Source organism: Dermochelys coriacea, chromosome 1 (assembly GCF_009764565.3).
Source record: "Dermochelys coriacea isolate rDerCor1 chromosome 1, rDerCor1.pri.v4, whole genome shotgun sequence".
NCBI lineage: Eukaryota > Metazoa > Chordata > Testudines > Dermochelyidae > Dermochelys > Dermochelys coriacea.
Window position 1 is genome coordinate 201,017,252 of NC_050068.2, and position 18,769 is coordinate 201,036,020.

Consider the following 18,769-nt stretch of genomic DNA (forward strand, 5'->3'; position numbering starts at 1 on the left):
TCCCCATAAGAATGAATGTAAATGGGGGTGGGGGTGGGGAGGGGAGGTTAGGTTCCAGGGAAATTTTTTCGCCAGACAAAAGACTATATATAGACTATATATAGTCTTTTGTCTGATGAAAAAAATTTCCCTGGAAATAAATATACACACACATACTCAGAGTATAATATAAATATACAATAGATACACACACACACACACACACACACACACACACACAGTATAAGTTTTAGACAAACAATTTAATACTGTACGCAGCAATGATGATAGTGAAGCTTGGTTGAGCTGGAGGAGTCAGAGGGTAGAAGAGGATGGGATATTTTCCAGGGAATACCTTGCTGCAAAATGATGAACTAGCACTTGGCTGAGCCCTCAAGGGTTAACACATTGTTGTCAATGTAACCCGACAAGGCTGCACAAATGGAGGGAGGAGACACAATGTATGCATGGCAGTGGCTGCAAACGCTCCCTGCGGAAACTGAATGGAATGAACCCACGCTTTCCCACTGGAGTGCACCACTCCCTCCACTTTCCAAAGTGCTGGGGTGGGTATGTGTGTGAGAGACAGACACACACACCAGGTGTGTCTGCATGAGAGACAGACACGCACTTTACAACAACTCACTTTACATGCTAAAGAAAAGAACAGTCTGGTGCATGGTTGGGAACAGGACAAAATTCATCTACAAGTTACCTGTCTGAACATGTAGCCCATGTCGATAGTGATTGAAAGTTGTTTCCATCATACAGCTTTTTGGCTTATGTGAAACAAGCCTGTGGCCTTCATCAACCTCCTCTTGGTTAAACAACATTTACCGAAGTTAGACATTTTTAAATCAGCAGGGCCATATAAACTCACATCCAGGAGTTTTAAAAGAGATGGCCGAGGAGCTGTCTGAATAGTAATGTTGATTTTTAATACTACTTGGAAAATTGAAGACGTTCCAGAGGCCTGGAAGAAAGTTAATGTTCCATCAATATTTTAAAAAGGCTAAACGGGATGACCCAAATAATTATAGGCCTGTCAGCTTGATATCAGTCCCAGGCAAAATAATGGAATGGTTGATTTGGAGCTGGATTACTAAAGAATTAAAGGAAGGTGATATAATTAATGCCAATCAACATGGATTTATGAAAAATAGATTTTGTTAAACTAACTTGATTATTTTTTGATGAAATTACAAATGTGATTGATAAAGGAAATTTGATGTGATACTTAGGTATACTTCTGTAAAGCCTTGTACTGCATGACATGTTAAGGAATTAGAACAATACAAAATCAACAAGGCACACGTTAAATAGATTAAAAATTACTAAATTATAGGTCTCAAAATGTAATTGTAAATGGGGAAACATCAATGAGTGGGTGTGTTTCCAGTGGGATCCTGCCGGGATTGGTACTTCACCTTCTTTTGTTTAATTTTTTTTTAATCAGTCTCCTGGAAGAAAACATAAAATCATTACTAATAAAATGTGTGGATGACAGAGTAGTGGAGTGGCAAATAATGAAGAGGACAGATTGCTGATATGGAGCGATCTATATCATTTGTTAAACTGGGTGCAAACAAGTAACATGTTACAATATAACCAAATGTAAGGTCGAAAAACTAGGAACAAAGAATGTAGACCATACTTACAGGATGAGGAGACTTTATCCTAGGAAGCAATGACTCTGAAAAAGACTTAGAGATGAGATGGATTTGATCCTATGGAGGCTGAAGTAAGAGAAGTTTGAACAGGAAGAAACTCGTTACTGAAATCCATGGGAAAACCACTGGGCTTCAAATGCTGATTTTAAGTAAGTTGCAATATGTATTGAGTGTGGTGTGTAGTGGTGAGGTAAATGCAATTTGGTTGTAACCTAAGTGGTGTTTCTGAATTTTATTGCTAGACAATGTCCAGGAATTCCAGATGAAAACAGTTAACCTGCACTTCACTATTCCTGAGAAATGGTGCACATCTGGTCTCTGTTCTTCTGTTTCTTCAGCCCAGTCTTCTCAAAATACACCACTCCAGGCCATATTTACTTCCAACCTGCAGGCTGACTTCAGCACTACATTCCTTCTACTCTTCTACTTTGAAGGATTTGCATTGTTGGTGGAGAGATGAGGTGGCTCAGCACTGCTTGGCTGTAGACACGGCGAGCAGAAATGAAAAGACAGGCTTTGCTGATTGTAACTTAAGGGCTAAGTGAGGCTAATGGCTATAAGCAGTGAATATCTAACACTGATGGCCTGAGGGCTTTACATGGCACTGGGACCCAAAGTGCTGCCCTGAGTACTTAGCAGGAATTGGTGCTAAGATCAGAAAGCACTGTTGGCAGGTGTGAGGGTCTGTGGTTGAGATCAGGATACATATGGGGGTATGTCACCACTGGTGAAGCCATAATTTTGTTCATAGCTATTTATATTTGTGTTCATATCTGTAAAATAAAATCCAGAGAACACAAGATGTCAACTAGTGTGTGATGTGGTTTGTCCTTCCTGCTCTGGGACACTGCAACCAACAACAAAAGGCAAATGCAATAGACTGTATAGCTCTTCTTCTTAAGGTCCTGATTCAGCAAGGTTCTTAACCATGTGTGTCATCCCATTGACTTATCCATGTTCTCAAGTAACTTCCTTTCCTAGTGGTTGCCTGAGATGTGTTCAGATATTTTGCACTTTCTACGAAACATTACATTTTAAGGATAGAAAGATAAGATGCAGTTTAAACAGTTCAGTTTACCTATGGAGCCTCATTGGAAGAACAGCATAGAAAACTATAGTTTCTTATCTGCTGAATAATACATTATTAGCTGAAGGTACCTTTTAGTAAGACTGTTTTATTGCAAAGAGACAGAGCTAAGGTTGTTTTTGGAACGTTGACTCTGAATTTCCTGACTGATGCAGTTTTAAATGGGACAATCTGGAAAGCCCGTGGATGTCTGGGTGCTTCCTAAAGATACTGTGTACTGAGGTAACAGTCTCTTCTGTAATACTTTTAGTTCAGGAATGCTGGACAGGTCTTGCTTAACTCTGCTGATATTTTTTTCACAAATTGCATGGCATACCTAAGGGCATTTATATAATGGGCAACAAAAATTCATAGATTAGTCTTCATTATCTACCTTTCCTACAATGATTTATTTTTAATATTTACAAAAATTGATCAGACAATTGGTGATATGGTAGTGCATAGTTTTTCACAGGTTGTCTCCACATATAGCTATCTAGTTTCATTATAGTATTATCGTAGTGTGGCATTGCATGATATCGTATGTATGATGACATAATTAAACTGTGAGAAATGCCCAGGCTCTATAATGCTAAAATTGAAACATCTACTTCCTGTATAAAATGCTAGAGCTTTTGTCTACTTGTTGCCAGTCCTCTGTATAACCTCTGTGGCATCTCATGTAGCCCAGAATGAAAGCCTATCATAAATTTCACTGCACTTAAGCTTGTAGAATAAAAAGTACAATACGATAGCATGAAAATACGAGATATAGTTCTTGGATAAGTTGAAAAGTCTTAGGAGTTTTTTTCTTTTTTTTTATATTATTCATTTATTTGTATTATCACAGCACCAATGAGCCCCAGCCGTTTTGTGCCAGTGGTCTGGAAATTTCTCCCATTTGTCTTCCAGCACAACTTGCCCTGCTGGTTATGGCTGGCTGATTTAAAAGATTGGGGTGGCTGGAAAGTCAACACTTAATTCTAGCCCTAGGAATGCGATCCAGATGCCATACAAAGCAAGAAAAGGAGAAGGTTAAGAAAGTTCAATGTCTAAATTCCTTCCAGTGGAACTGGACTGATTAGATAAGAATTCAGAGCAGGTTTTTCCTAGCTGTCTGAAAAGCTTAGTGTGCACATAAGCAGGATGATTTCTTCTTGTTGTCCTCTGTTCAAATGTTTGGAAAAACAGACATGATTTCATATGCCAACAAAGGGCTCTCAGGTAAGGAACATAGAGATAACAGGTTTAATGCTCTAGAGACTGGGTGAAACTTAGTGTTTAGATTCTGGAGACTCTCTAGAGTTTTGCTTCAGTGCTGTTGCCTGGGTTGTGTCAGGCATTAGGCTTCTACAGACACATTCACACTTTCTCCACTGCCTGATCCCCTTTTCCTAATATCTAGTTTTTGCATAGCTCTTTTCTCACACACATTGTTTGGAGACATTATGTCTCCATCCCCTTAGAGGGGTGGTTCCTTAAACTGATCATAGAATCACAGAATATTAGGGTTGGAAGGGATCTCGGGAGCTCATCTAGTCCAACCCGCAACTCAAAGCCCAACTAAATCATCCCAGCCAGGGCTTTATCAAGCCTGACCTTAAAAGCTTCTAAGGAAGGAGAAGGTAACACATTCCAGTGTTTCATCACCCTTCTAGTGAAAAAGTTTTTTCTAATATCCAACCTAAACCACCCCCACTGCAACTTGAGACCATTACTCCTCGTTCTGTCATCTGCTACCACTGAGAACAGTCTAGATCCATCCTCTTTGGAACCCCCTTTCAGGTAGTTGAAAGCAGCTATCAAATCCCCCCTCACTCTTCTCTTCCGTAGACTAAACAATCCCAGTTCCCTCAGCCTCTCCTCATAAGTCATGTGTTCCAGTCCCCTAATCATTTTTGTTGCCCACCGCTGGACGTTTTCCAATTTTTCCACATCCTTCTTGTAGTGTGGGGCCCAAAACTGGACACAGTACTCCAGATGAGGCCTCACCAATGCCGAATAGAGGGGAACGATCATGTCCCTCAATCTGCTGGCAGTGCCCCTACTTATAGATCCCAAAATGCCATTGGCCTTCTTGGCAACAAGGGCACACTGTTGACTCATATCCAGCTTCTCATCCACTGTAACCCCTAGGTCCTTTTGTGCAGAACTGCTGCCTAGCCATTTGGTCCCTAGTCTGTAACGATGCATGGGATTCTTCCGTCCTAAGTGCAGGACTCTGCACTTGTCCTTGTTGAACCTCATCAGATTTCTTTTGGCCCAATCCTCTAATTTGTCTAGGGCCCTCTGTATCCTATCCCTACCCTCCAGCGTATCTACCTCTCCTCCCAGTTTAGTGTCATCTGTAAACTTACTGAGGGTGCAATCCACACCATCCTCAAGATCATTAATGAAGATATTGAACAAAACCGGCCAGAGGACCGACCCTTGGGGCACTCCACTTGATACCAGCTGCCAACTAGACTTGGAGCCATTGATCACTACCCGTTGAGCCTGACAATCTAGCCAGCTTTGTATCCACCTTTTATAGTCCATTCATCCAGCCCATACTACTTTAACTTGCTGGCAAGAATACTATGGGAGACCGTGTCAATAGCTTTGCTAAAGTCAGGGAACAACACGTCCACTGCTTTCCCCTCATCCACAGAGCCAGTTATCTCATCATATAAGGCAATTAGATTAGTCAGACATGACTTGCCCTTGGTGAATCCATGCTGACTATTCCTGATTACTTTCCTCTCCTCTAAGTGCTTCAGAATTGATTCCTTGAGGACCTGCTCCATGATTTTTCCAGGAACTGAGGTGAGGCTGGCCTGTAGTTTCTAGGATCCGCCTCCTTCCCTTTTTTAAAGATGGGCACTACATTAGCTTTTTTCCAGTCATCCAGGACCTCCCCCGATCGCCATGAGTTTTCAAAGATAATGACCCAATGGCTCTGCAATTACATCCGCCAACTCCTTTAGCACTCTTGGATGCAGCGCATCCGGCCCCAGGGACGTCCAGCTTTTCTAAATAGTCCCGAACCACTTCTTTCTTCACAGAGGGCTGGTCACCTCCTCCCCATGCTGTGCTGCCCAGTGCAGCAGTCTGGGAGCTGACCTTGTTCGTGAAGACAGAGGCAAAAAAAGCATTGAGTACATTAGCTTTTTCCACATCCTCTGCCACTAGGTTGCCTCCCTCATTCAGTAAGGGGCCCACACTTTCCTTGACTTTCTTCTTGTTGCTAACATACTTGAAGAAACTCTTCTTGTTACTCTTAACATCTCTTGCTAGCTGCAACTCCAGGTATGATTTGGCCTTCCTGATTTCACTCCTGTATGCCCGAGCAATATTTTTATATTCTTCCCTGGCCATTTGTCCAATCTTCCACTTTTTGTAAGCTTCTTTTTTGTGTTTAAGATCAGCAAGGATTTCACTGTTAAGCCAAGCTGGTCGCCTGCCAATTTACTATTCTTTCTACACGTCGGGATGGTTTGTCCCTGTAACCTCAATAAGGATTCTTTAAAATACAACCAGCTCTCCTGGACTCCTTTCCCCCTCATGTTATTCTCCCTGATGATGCTGAAGCCACCGTGAGAAAGCTTATAGTTCGATTATCTGCGTCGCATTTACTGTACTGGACTGTAAATACATTTGTTTTGTGTTGTGTACTAGTGCTCCATCATCAGAAGCACAAATTGCAGTCATTGAAAATCAAGTTCAAAAACCCTACACTCCCTGAAACCACAGGAATCTCAGCAGAGTTGACTCAGCTCTCCAAGATTCCTAGGTAGACAAATTGAGTTCCGTGAAGTTTACTCTGAATCTTTTGGATAAGACCTTAAAGGGGCACTTTCACAAAATGTAGGCAGTTCCAAACAGTGAGTTAAAAGCATGTATGCTGTGGTACATGTGCCAGATTCTCAGGCAACAACTCCTGCATATTGTAACAGTGTTAATATTTACAATTTCCATGACATACCCAAATTATAACGTTATTGAATTGTAGAACACACTGGCCCTGGTTAAATGTAGTTTCCTGCCAATTCCTTTCCAAATGCTATCCAGCCTTTAAATTCCCCTGCCAATTCTTCTGATTTACAAAGCACATCTTTTTCATTTTTAAAAATATGTTTTTCTCTCCTGTTGCTGTATGAGAGCTGCTCATCAACCAGAGGTGCTGGCTGTACCCAAAGTTCTGTTTCAGTGAACAAACTTAAAAAATAAAGAAAAATATTTTTAATTCCTTTTATTTGGAGTCATCATAGGTGGTATTTGTAACACTGCTGACTTAAAAAAAAATACAGTTAGCTAAATGAAAAAAGAGCACTTGCTAACTTATGAGGACTATTCATTTCAACCCATCACCTCATGGTATCTATTTCCTTGTCATCCTGACTAAAGAATTTGCATCCTGAGCATAGGCAGACAACCAGTGCTTGATTTACACAGGGTCATCAGTTCTGGCAGTATGGAGCAGAAGACCAGATGGGAATGTTAAAATCATAGAAGTGAGGTTACATTAGGCTTCCTTCACTTAGGAAGGAAAAATCAAACTGCACAACTACAAAATGGAGAATAACTGGGTAGGCAGTAGTACTGCTGAAAAGGATCCTAGGGGCTATAGTGGATCACAAATTGAATACGAGTCTACAAGGTAGAGAGAGTCCGGAGAGCAACAAAAATGATAAAAGGTTTAGAAAACCTGACATATAAGGAATGGTTAAAAAAACTGGGCATGTTTAGTCTTGAGAAAAGACTGAGGTGGGACCTGATAACTGTGTTCAAATAATGTGAAGGACTTCTATAAAGAGGATAGTGATTGATTCTTCTCCATGTCCTTTGAAAGTAGGACAAGAAGTACTGGGCTTAATCTGCAGCAAGGGAGATTTAGATTGGTTATTAGGAAAATTTTTGTGATTATAAGGGTAGTTAAACTCTGGAACAGGCTTCCAAGGGAGGTTGTGGAATCCTTGTCACTGGACATTTTTAATTTTAAGAACAGGTTGGACAAACACCTGTCAGGGATGGTCCAGGTTTAATTGTCCCTGCCTCAGCAAAGGGGGCTGGACTTCAGGACCCATCCAGCCCTCCATTTCTATGATTGTATGCCTAGAGGTAATGCGTTTGGGCCATCGCTATCACTCCTTTACTAAAAATAACTCCTAGCTAAAGACTGATTTACTCTGGGCAGAGTTACTTTGAAAACTTAAAATTCACAGCTACAACTGGCTGTTAACTGATGCATCGTAATAGTGCATGAAAAATGGAGTAAGCGTTTATAAGAGAGTCTGGTCAAATGGCCAAAAGTGATTCATTGTATTTTACACTGAACTGCTTGATACGATGGTACAGAAATGTGTGTGTACTGAACATGCCAAACATCTGTTGACACCTTTATTATTCAGAAAGAGCAATGGCCAATTGTTGCTTACATCTCCTAATAAAAGTTTCATGCACTAGATCTAATGAGTCTTTTATGGTATGTTTATATCCCATTGTTGGGACACTGGGAGGTGAGTTCTTCCTCTTTCAGTTGTAATGTTGCTAAAACACAATGATTTGTACAGCAGCAATTTAGTTTATTGTAAATCACCTTACTGTTAACAGGGAATCGATTAGAATTTGTTTTTACAATACCATTTTCTACTGAAAGTGTTCCAAAATTCTTTATATATTATTGAAGTTTAGATCCACATTACAAAAACCACCACCAATTGGCGCCTTTGTTGGCAGCCTCAGCAGAGAGGCTAAGGCTTGGTCTTCACTGCAGATTTATGCTGGTATAATGACGTTGCTCAGGGAAAATCCACATGGCTGAGCAATGTAGTTATACCAACCTAACTCCTGGTGTAGGCAGCAATAGGACAGGAGGGCTTCTCCTATCAGCAGAGCTACTGTCTTTTGGGGAGGTGGATTAACTATGCCAATGGGAGACGCTCTCCCTTCCCTGTAGGTAGTGTCTTCATTAAACACTACAGTGGTGCACTCTGCAGTGCTGTAAGTGTAGACAAGCCTATAGTATTAAAGGGTCCCTGGAGACCAAACTACCTTGTTACCCCTAAACATGATCCCTTTATTAAGGGGTGAATCATATAGGTAGAGCAGGATCAGGAATCTTGTGTTGCTGGTACCTACCTTGTACCTGTTCTCTGGACTTCAGTCTTTAGTGTCACCAGTCTACCAGTTTAATTACTGAAAGTGGCAAAAATCCCATTGTGCAGCTGCATTTCTGAGACAATGCTGTATATAACAGATCTGATATTTCAGTTTGGGATTTTAGTTTATAGCAGCATAGCATTGTATAACAGAGCATAATGACAGTGATAAATATGTTTAGATACTGTCTATTCTTTTCCAGTTTTCTGGTGTTTATTTTCTTTACACTATAACCCTAGTTTCCTGCTAGTATGTAGATAGTTGATAGCTGAAAATAAAGCTGTTTACTTTAACCTTTCACCTTTCATTGTTGCAGATCTCAAGTTCCACTTATAAATATAGGAGTGAGGAGTTTAAGAGACAGTTTTCACATCTGCCAGATTTGGAGAGGCTCATAGTAGGTAAGATGTGAACAAACCAACCAAACTCTGTTATTGCTGATAATGTCAAAGTCGCAGCAGCTGGTGTTTGTAAGACAAACAACTTTAGCTTTTACTTCTTAAAAGTAGACTCCTATGCTGGAGGAATGCTGCCAACCCCTCTGGATGGTGGTCATGGGGTGTCTCTTAAGGTAACTTCTCCTACCCTTCCCATAGGTGGCCAAACATCTATTGGCCATGGTTCATATGTAAGGTAGCATCTGTCACAGGCAATCATGAAGGGAAAGGAGAGGCCAGGGAATCCTGAGAAGGATGTTCTGGGACAGCATATTGAATAGATAGGCTCAGAAATGTTTGGATTATGACTGGCCTGGAGAGTGTGGGGAAAGAGTAGAGTTAGAATTATATCCTAGAAATTTTGATTTGTGTCACTGGACTCTTTTTTGGCATGGGCAATACATTTGGCGCATCTTCACATATTGCTGCTTCAGACACTTAACGGATGTTGAATGTGAAGGGGGGCAATTTTTTAAAATGGTAACTAACAAAGGTTAACTAGGTTTAACAGAGGAGAGGGGGTTAATACAGAATCTAAACTCAAAGCTCTCTTGAAATGAGTCTCAACAAATGAAGCCTAAAAAAATAAAATCATGTTTCTCATTTAAAGTGATACTGGATTTAATGAAGCACTTTTAAAAATGTGTCCAAGTGCAACCATTTCTCAGGCTGGCAGGGAGTTGAATACTGTGTTAGTGATGCCTATCAGTCTGGCTTTTGCAGGAGATAAAGTCCCAGAAAGTATTGCTCACTGTTATAATTGCACGAGTCCTGTTTCTGGCACATATACGCCACTGCTAGTAGAGATTTTTCCGCCCATGAAAAAGAAACAATGGCACAGAGGCTAGTAGATGTTACCCTGACAGACAGACAAACAAATGTCCAGAGGGACTCCTGAAAGCTTTCTCCTTGCATAGGAGTCTGTTTTTAAGAAGGTCAGGGATGCAGGGAGAAGAATTGGGATGCTCTTCTTTCTGAAGCAATAGACCGCCCAGGGCGGAGGGAGGAGAGAAAAGAGACTTGCAGCACAGAACTGTCACTTCTTCCTGATATGCTATTTCAAGGCAGAAGTTTAATATGAAGGCATTTCTTCTGGAAGGTGATATGCCATGGCACCTACGTCAGGTGTCTTATCAGGTGAATGGTTTGTGAAAAATTAATTTGTCAGAGGCAGCTCCTGTGTCTCAAAGGTGGTGTTTTTTTGTGGTGGTGGTGGTGGGGTGTGGGGGGGGGGGAAGTAAAGGGAAAACTCCCTGTCCCCAAAGTCATGGCCTATGAATTGTGTTGCTAAACTCACCTTGCTTTGAGGCAAGGTAGTGAATGGGAAAAAGAGAGAACTATACCATCAGGTTTGGGAAAGACTATACAAGAAATGAAGCACAACAAGCAGTGTCTTTCTGAGGGATTAATGTACCTCTAACGGGCACTTTCAGGTAAAAATCTTACCTATTTCTTGGGGACCTGTGATGCTAGCCTAGTGCTAAGCAGAAAAGATGCACATTTTAAATTCACCATGACCCAGGGAAATAAGTTTAGATTTTTTTTTGTAAACAGGTCAGAATATTTTTGGCTATTAGACAGGTGGTAAGTATTTCTAAGGTGTCTCGAATAGCTAGGTAAGTCACACTTACCATGAGCTCTGTCCCTGCTACTTAATAATCAGCTCAGAACCTTAATGAATCATAGAATCTCCGGGTTGGAAGGGACCTCAGGAGGTCATCTAGTCCAACCCCCGGCTCAAAGCAGGACCAAGCCCCAATTTTTGCCCCAGATCTCTAAATGGCACCCTCGAGGATTGAATTTGCAACCCTGGGTTTAGCAGGCCAATGCTCAAACCACTGAGCTATCCCTCCCCCCAAAAACCTCACTAAAAGTGGTCTGCAGAATTTAGGACCATTCCAGGGAGTCTTTTCTTCAATCTAAAAAGAACTTTGGGTTTGTTGGGCTCAGAGAGAAAATGCAATGATATCAGCTACCACCAGCCCATTTGCCTCAGATACTTATAAGAAATGCATAATGAAAATTACTCCAGATCTCACTGTGGTTATGGAAATGAATGGGAAAATATGTAAACAACTCGACAATCTTAACTGGATGACTACTGCTAAAAAGGATAAAGCTTGCTGATCACCAGGGTGAACTGGAACCATGTATACTATCAAGAGGACATCAGTGGGACTGCAAAGACAGGATTACAGATCTGAAGAAAAAGAATGGTTTGACTAGAAGAAAAACAAGAGGTTTGTGAGAAAAGAACATCAGGCTGTTGTATTTACGTGAAGGCACTGAAACATCTATTTGAGCCCTGTCTTTCCACTCTGCCAGATGTTACCAAATGGAGAACTTAAAACCCGTCAAACCCGCTATCTTCTTACCTCTGTACCTGCTGCTGATGACACACCTTACCACTTCTTAAAAGGTAACTCAGCAAGCAAGCCTGACTGCACCACTGGAGACCCACTTAACAAATACACTGTATCGGAGGTAAGTATTCTGATACCAACATAACATCAGGGTTTATCTCTTGCAATAAAAAGGCAGCCTGTAATCCAGCAAGAAAGTCTTGCTAGATGCTTGGTGTTGTGGCTACACACCATCTACCCAGAAACAGCCAAGTGCTTTTATAGAAGAGAAATTAGAACTTTAACCCACCTGGAAGATGTGACATGCTAAATCCTTACATCCTTCTCAGGCCACAGTGGAAAACGAAGTTATTCTATGCCATCAAGTGTACTTCTGTGTTAAAAATAGGACATTCCTGTGAACTGGGTTCAATACACAGTAAAACAGAAGAAACATATCAAAACATAATTTGAGTTTAAGTTACTCTCTGATAGGGATGATTAAGAAAGCAACTAAGCAAATTCTATGAAGCATATTTGCCATGAACAGACTATCTAGGATGTAAAGAATAGACTTGCTGATGGATTAACCCCAGCACCTCCTCAGTCAGAAGCAAACAAAGGCATTCTTTTATGTAATTACTTACAGGATGAGGAGACTTTATCCTAGGAAGCAATGACTCTGAAAAAGACTTAGAGATGGATGTTTGATCCTAAGGAGGCTGAAGTAAGAAGGACCTTTTCTGACCTCTAGTCTTAAAACCTTTTGTTTGCTTGGTATAGTGGATTTTAACCCAAGCTGTATTAGTTATTATTCATCTACAAATATTTAAGGTAGTAATTACTTACTCATTGTTATCCACAGAAATATAAGTACTGCTGTTCTTTATAATATGTTTTTCTTTTTTTCTGGTTACTCTTGTGCATTCTTATAATTATGAGAATTGGAGATAAAGATTATACAAAAATGACTCTAAGTGCCTTAGATTTTCATGGTGTAAGCATTTAAAAAATCTGATTGGAAAAGCACCATTTAATTAAAAATTTTTTCATCTTTAACATTTTATATCCATTTTTACAATTAGGCTCGTAGGTTACTAGAACTGGGATTAATGTTTATTCTCAATTTTTGGTTTGCCTATTTTGTGCATTTTGACATCCCATTGTGTATAGTCAGTTCCACTGTTTTGTTGCTGATCACTTGCATCACGCTCATTCTCTACTCTGGGGGGATCCCATGTGCATATTCTTCCCTGAGCTCTGCAAGAAAGCGTGTTTACTAATAGCAGCAAAGCTGACACCAAAGAGGCAGGTTGGCAGGTGTACAGAGAGAAGGGAGATAGGGTGGAGAAGTGGCCCCTGTGTGTTTTGGTGGTGGTGGTGATATTATACCTGCCCAAAAGACCCTTATAAACACAGAAGGACATCAAAATAATTTAATAAAAGAGTTAAGATGGAATTCTTTTAAAAGTCAGGACACAGTATTTAAAGGATTCTCTATCGGAAGACTGATCTGAACAGTGTCTCTTTTAATTTTTGCTGTGCTACCTGTTAACCTGAGTTTCTTTCAGCCTGTTCTAACTTGTTTCTTGTCAGTTCCGCTTTCAGTTTCTCATATATTGGGGTTGCAAATATTGCCAGGTAATTTTAATTTGTTTGAAAACACTGTTTCAATTTGAATTTAGGGGGGAAATTCAAGGAAATATTTTTATTGGTCCTCAATTTGTAAAAGTTGATGTGTACTAAAGCTAAATTTTGGCCCAAGTTTCACTTGACAGTTTCCCCGTAATAGGCATGGTTGTTTCAGCCACATGCATGTAATTAATATCTCAAATGTGTAAAATAAATCAATCTAATATTTATACAGAATTTAAATTCTTAGGGTGGGATTTTCAAAAGGGCTCAATGTTGTCCTAATGGTGCTTTCAGTGTAGGTTAATAGGAGTCTTAGCCTTTACTTCAGTGGGAGCAACGAAGCCAGTACTAGGCATTTACGAAAATCTCACACTTACTGCTTCAATGGTGAATCTTTCTTCTCCTTAAAGCAGAGTGACACCAGTAAAGAGATAAATTAGCTCCTTGCTGTTGTTAATGGAGATCGATTAATGTACTGTTCAAGATAGTCAGTTCCCAGCAGCGATATTTCAGCCAGAGGCCATTTCATATAGGTAATAAAAAGAAACCTTGATTGAAAAAGGCCTCTGGCTGAAGTATCCCTGCCGGAATGTGTATGTATACTAAGTAAGGATTTTTTAACTCGTTGTGGGTTGTGATACGATAAGGAGTGTAAAATGATTCACCTTAGAAATGTACAGTATAATATGGTATGTGTGACTGGTTGACTATATGTTCTGAATTAGTAGACAAAATATTGCCTTTGTATTCGGCTACTTCATTCAAGTGACTTGAAGCTTGGCTTGTAGAGTACAATTTCAATATTCTGTTTTGCAAAGAAAATCAAGAAGAAGTTCATTGTCTGCCATGCCTTGCCAGATACCTGAAACCAGAGGGTAATATACAATGGCCAGAGTTCTGATTTCCCTGCTCACACAAATAGTTCCATTGACTTTGGTAAAGTAGGACATCAACAGGATTCCTCACCATAAATAAACTGGATTTGGCCCAATATGAGTTTAATTTTTTTTGGAGTTTTCCTTTGAGTAATGAAAGATATTCCCCTAGTTTTGATTTCTAAATCAGAGAGAGTTGGGTTTACAGAAAAAAAATAGGGTTGGTCCGATTGGACTGTAATGAGTGAGTAAGCTTATCTTGATCTTTATGTCTAGATTATGCCTGTGCCCTCCAGAAGGATATTCTGCTGCAAGGACGCCTGTACCTCTCTGAAAACTGGCTCTGTTTTCACAGCAACATCTTCCGATGGGAGACCACGGTAAGTTGGTTTGTGTGTTTTTGATTATTGGTTTGCTTAAAAGAAATCCCTTATCCCTTTTTGTTTTGGGAGATCATACCTGAAGCTTTCTGGTTGAGGGATCCTTCTTGGTGATGGTAATCATGGAGGGCATCCCATTGGTGCTGATACTGCAAAAGGCAGCCGGCCGTCATGACTGGAGTTACAAATCTCTGTTGCACAGTAAAATCAAAGAGCAGCTTGGAAGTCCAATGGAACACTAAGATCAGTCTGTTTAAAATTGTCGAGGTGAAGTGTCGAAAAAGAAATGCCAAAAGACTATGACGGGATTTTTCTATTTGGATCTTCAGCCTTGTGTGTATAAGCTATGCAAAGATGGCTTCCAGCTGAAACAAACATGCTATAACTCTTACTGATTGACCAGGCGGAAGCTCTTTTTCAGATCACCTTGGGGAGCTGCTTATTAACATTCTAGATAGTTGCAGTTCAAGTGTCACCTGTACTAATGTGCAGAGCACATGCCTGCACCCCACACGTCAAGTGGGAGATTCCACAGCAGTGTTTATAGACTCATAGACTTTAAGGCCAGAAGGGATCATCATGATCATCTCATCTGACCTCCTGCACATCACAGGCCATGGAACCTCACCCACTCCTGTAATAGACCCCTAACCCTTGTTGAGTTACTGAAGTCCTCAAATCAGGGTTGAAAGACATCAAGTTACAGAGACTCCACCATTTACACTAGTTTAAACCTGCAAGTGACCCGTGCCCTGGGCTGCACACCACTTGGCAAATATACCTACATGCACATCTGTCAGGCTCTTAGCAGAAATGAGACATTACAGTAGAAGAAGGGAGTACAAATGTCTTTTCCAGTGTAGCAGCCAGGATTGGCATTCAGATTTGTGGGGCTCAGCTTGCTGTCAGAATAGGGTTTGTGTCATGAATCCTCTAGTCCTGCTGTGGGAGTGGTAAGGGTGCAGTGAATTGTCTGCTCGCTATTTATTTGGTTCTGGTGCGCTCGGCTGGGCTGGGCAGGGCTGTGAATTACAAAGCTTTGGTATGCTTTTGCTTAAGAGTGGTCCTGGTGTCCTGTGCCCTACATCTACTATGCTTTATTCAAGTAGCTTGGGTTAGTTTGATGTTGAGTTCCTCCTGCATGTCTTGTGCCCTGTGGATTTCTGGGATTTAATAACTTTTCTATGTGTGTTTTTTGTATCTATTTCTGTTCAGATTTCTATTGCCTTGAAGGATATAACCTTCGTGACAAAGGAGAAGACTGCTCGGCTCATTCCAAATGCCATCCAGATTGTAACAGAAGGGGAGAAGGTGAAAAGCTAGTATTTTCTTTTCATAACAATAATTCCTGGGGCAGAGCATTTTTTGATTCCTGTGGGCTAAGGCAACCGTCCCAATTGTATATTTAAACTGCAGTTATGATCAGAGAAGTGACTGTTTCTTTAACAACAACAAAAAAAAATCTTGCTCCACACATCTGCTCCCTGTGTGTGTCACAGTCAGATCTGATAACTTTGGTGACTAAAACAAGTGTTTACTACTCTGTACTTGGGTTAGCACTGCAGTGTCAGCACACCTGTGGGAGAGCATGTCAAAGTCTATTCTGTAACATCAACAGAATTGTCAGCTAAGTTTCAGTTGCAAAATCTTTATTTCTAGGGAGGATGCCTGGGCCAGAAAGAACCAAGTGAGTCCGAGCTAGTAACTAGTAATATCATCTTTTTACTTGTTGTTTGAGCAGAGTTGCTGTGGAATCAGTGAACACAATAATCACAGGGCCCCATGATGCCATTTTTAGGGATTTCCTTTTCAGAGTGGGTTTGCATTGGAATTTGATGTTTTGCAACCTCTATAAATAAAATGCATCCTTGGAAGACAGTTGCTATATGCTAAAAGGGCTGTTTTGTAATGGGTTTTGTATAATTAGGAGCTTCTCCCTGCCTCCTGGGTGCTGTATCCTGCACTAGCTGTAGCTTCTGGGTGAATTTCAAAGGAATTCCAAAGAGCAAATTGCAAAAGGTTAGCCTGCCCAATCCGGATTGGGATGGGAGTTGGCTAATCACCAGCTTTTCAGTAACCTCCCCTCCCAGAAAAACAAAACTGTTAGGCTGAAAACAGTTGCCTAGTGTGAGTCTGTTGGTGTTTTTGAGGAATGGCCTCTTATTCAATATAGCTTATTCAAATATAGCTTACACCGAAGGGAGACTTTTGCAGTTCCATAATGGGGCCCGTGAGTCTTACTAGTTTTTACCTGCTGTGAAGGACATGATTCTATCCCTGTGTTGAAGAGGTAACAAACTTTTAAAAATGGAATGAGTAAAAGTGAATGACCAGGCAAAACCCAAGAGAGCAGATTAGGTAAAGCAGAGATTCTCAAACTTTTGTATTGATGACCCCTTTCACACAGCAAGCCTGTGAGTGTGACAGCGCCTTATAAATTAAAAACACAACTGTTTATATTAAACACTATTATACCTGCTGGAGGCAAAGCGAGGCTTGGGGGTGGAAGCTGACAGCTTGTGACCCCCTGAGAGGTCACAACCCCCAGTTTGAGAACCCCTGAGGTAAAGGATGATGTGCTAGGCCTTGGTGAGAAGATTAGCAAGAAAAAAATCATGCAAACAGTAGGTGTGAAGGAGGAGGGTACGGGTACTGATAGGTTGAGACTAGTGTAAGCATAGAGGGATACATGAAGGTGCAAGTGGGAGAAAGACGTTAAGGGAGCAGATAAATGATATAGTGGATATTTTTTATACTGGAGTAGATGCTTGCAAGTAGATGCCACAAAAAGCAACAACGTTTTATATAATGTATAGACAGTGGGAATCTACAGGCTTCAGTAAGTGTCCTCAATAGCTGCATATCACACTGACTGCCTAGTTGTAGGTATTAATCTATTTCCCTGGGGCCATGGTTTTGAAGGTAGGTATGCTGTTTGACCATACCATGGACATCCTAGAACTACTACTGCCTCTTTTAGAAACTGTACAGTATGGATTCACACAGGAATTCAATAAAGCAAGCTATCATCTTATCTTCCATCCAGTTTTTCTTCACATCCTTCAGTGCTAGAGATAGAAGCTACCTCAGTATCTTCCGCTTATGGCAGAATGCGCTGCTGGACAAGGTAAGGTGTTGTTGTTGTTGTTTTTTGTTTGTGTGTGGGGGGGGTAATGTAGCTGATCAACACTGTTAAAAAAAGTAAAGGATCACTTTTTCTAGTTTCAGAGTAGCAGCTGTGTTAGTCTGTATCCGCAAAAAGAAAAGGAGTACTTGTGGCACCTTAGAGATGAACAAATTTATTTGAGCATAAGATTTCATGAGCTACAGCTCACTTCATCAGATGCATGCAGTGGAAAATACAGTGGGGAGATTTTAGAAAATAGAGAACATGAAATAATGGGTGTTACCATACACACTGTAACGAGAGTGATCAGGTAAGGTGAGCTATTACCAGCCGGAGAGAAAAAAAACCCCTTTTTCTAGTGAGCACTAGATCTGCACTGGAGACTAAATGATTTCAGAAACAGAGGTCTGGTTCTTCAAGTATTCCAATCAAGAGTCGAAGTGGGGGTGGGGTGGGAGAAAGTATTGGTACTCTCCCAGGCTTCACTTACTTCAGATTCCAGAATGAGACTCCAGTCAAAGAAGATCTTCATAATATGATGATTCTTCGCTTTTCTTGCATTTACATTTTAAATGTAGTCATTATCTGTGAAGTTAATAACTCCGTTGGGATGGCAGAGAAGCTCACACCTCTTTTGGAGCTATTGTTTCAGGCTATCTGTAAACTCAGGCAGATATTACTGGATTGATTTATATTTGGTTCACGTTTTTAAGGTCATCTTTGTGATCAGAAGAGCTAGAGACTTTTTTTTTAATGAATAAGCTTAGACTCTGGAAAACGAATTGGCATCATCTCAAGAAAAGTAAAGTAGGTTGAACCCTCTGCCAACCAGCTCAATATGACCCCTGAGCTAAAAAGACACAACAAAGATGAAGGCTGAACTACATACAGGTGTGTTTTGGCAACTTCTGCTAGGCAGCTTGATAGATATGGCAGTTTGTGTACACTTAATCTGATGCTTCTTCCTGAAAATGCAATGACATGTTTGTTGCAAAGAGTCAGTGCAAATAACATGCTTCTTTGGATCTCTTTCCTGTAACTCAGAGTTCTCATTGTTTTAATATTTCAAAACAGAGGCAGCTAAACTCCAAGATACACAAATATAACTTTGAAGGAG

The 18,769-nt window shown here is 40.6% G+C and overlaps 1 protein-coding gene and 1 long non-coding RNA gene across 5 annotated transcripts in view; one reads left to right on the plus strand and one right to left on the minus strand.

The window, feature by feature from the left end:
• GRAMD1C (GRAM domain containing 1C) overlaps nucleotides 1-18,769 on the plus strand; it is an 89,086-nt gene that overhangs the window by 19,809 nt on the left and 50,508 nt on the right. For all 3 annotated transcript variants that reach the window (XM_038385187.2, XM_038385206.2, XM_043512121.1), the window contains exons 3-6: nucleotides 9,173-9,257; nucleotides 14,422-14,525; nucleotides 15,741-15,836; nucleotides 17,572-17,652. In XM_038385187.2, the coding sequence (XP_038241115.1) occupies nucleotides 9,173-9,257; nucleotides 14,422-14,525; nucleotides 15,741-15,836; nucleotides 17,572-17,652 (366 nt within the window). The remainder of the gene's footprint in view (nucleotides 1-9,172; nucleotides 9,258-14,421; nucleotides 14,526-15,740; nucleotides 15,837-17,571; nucleotides 17,653-18,769) is intronic.
• Nucleotides 72-403, minus strand: LOC122459595. 2 transcript variants are annotated; one of them, XR_006280398.1, is made up of 2 exons: nucleotides 198-403; nucleotides 72-105 (listed from the first exon to the last, which is right to left on the minus strand). It is a non-coding gene; the product is annotated as an uncharacterized LOC122459595 (long non-coding RNA). The 2 variants fall into 2 exon arrangements; XR_006280397.1 differs by having other exon boundaries at nucleotides 194-403.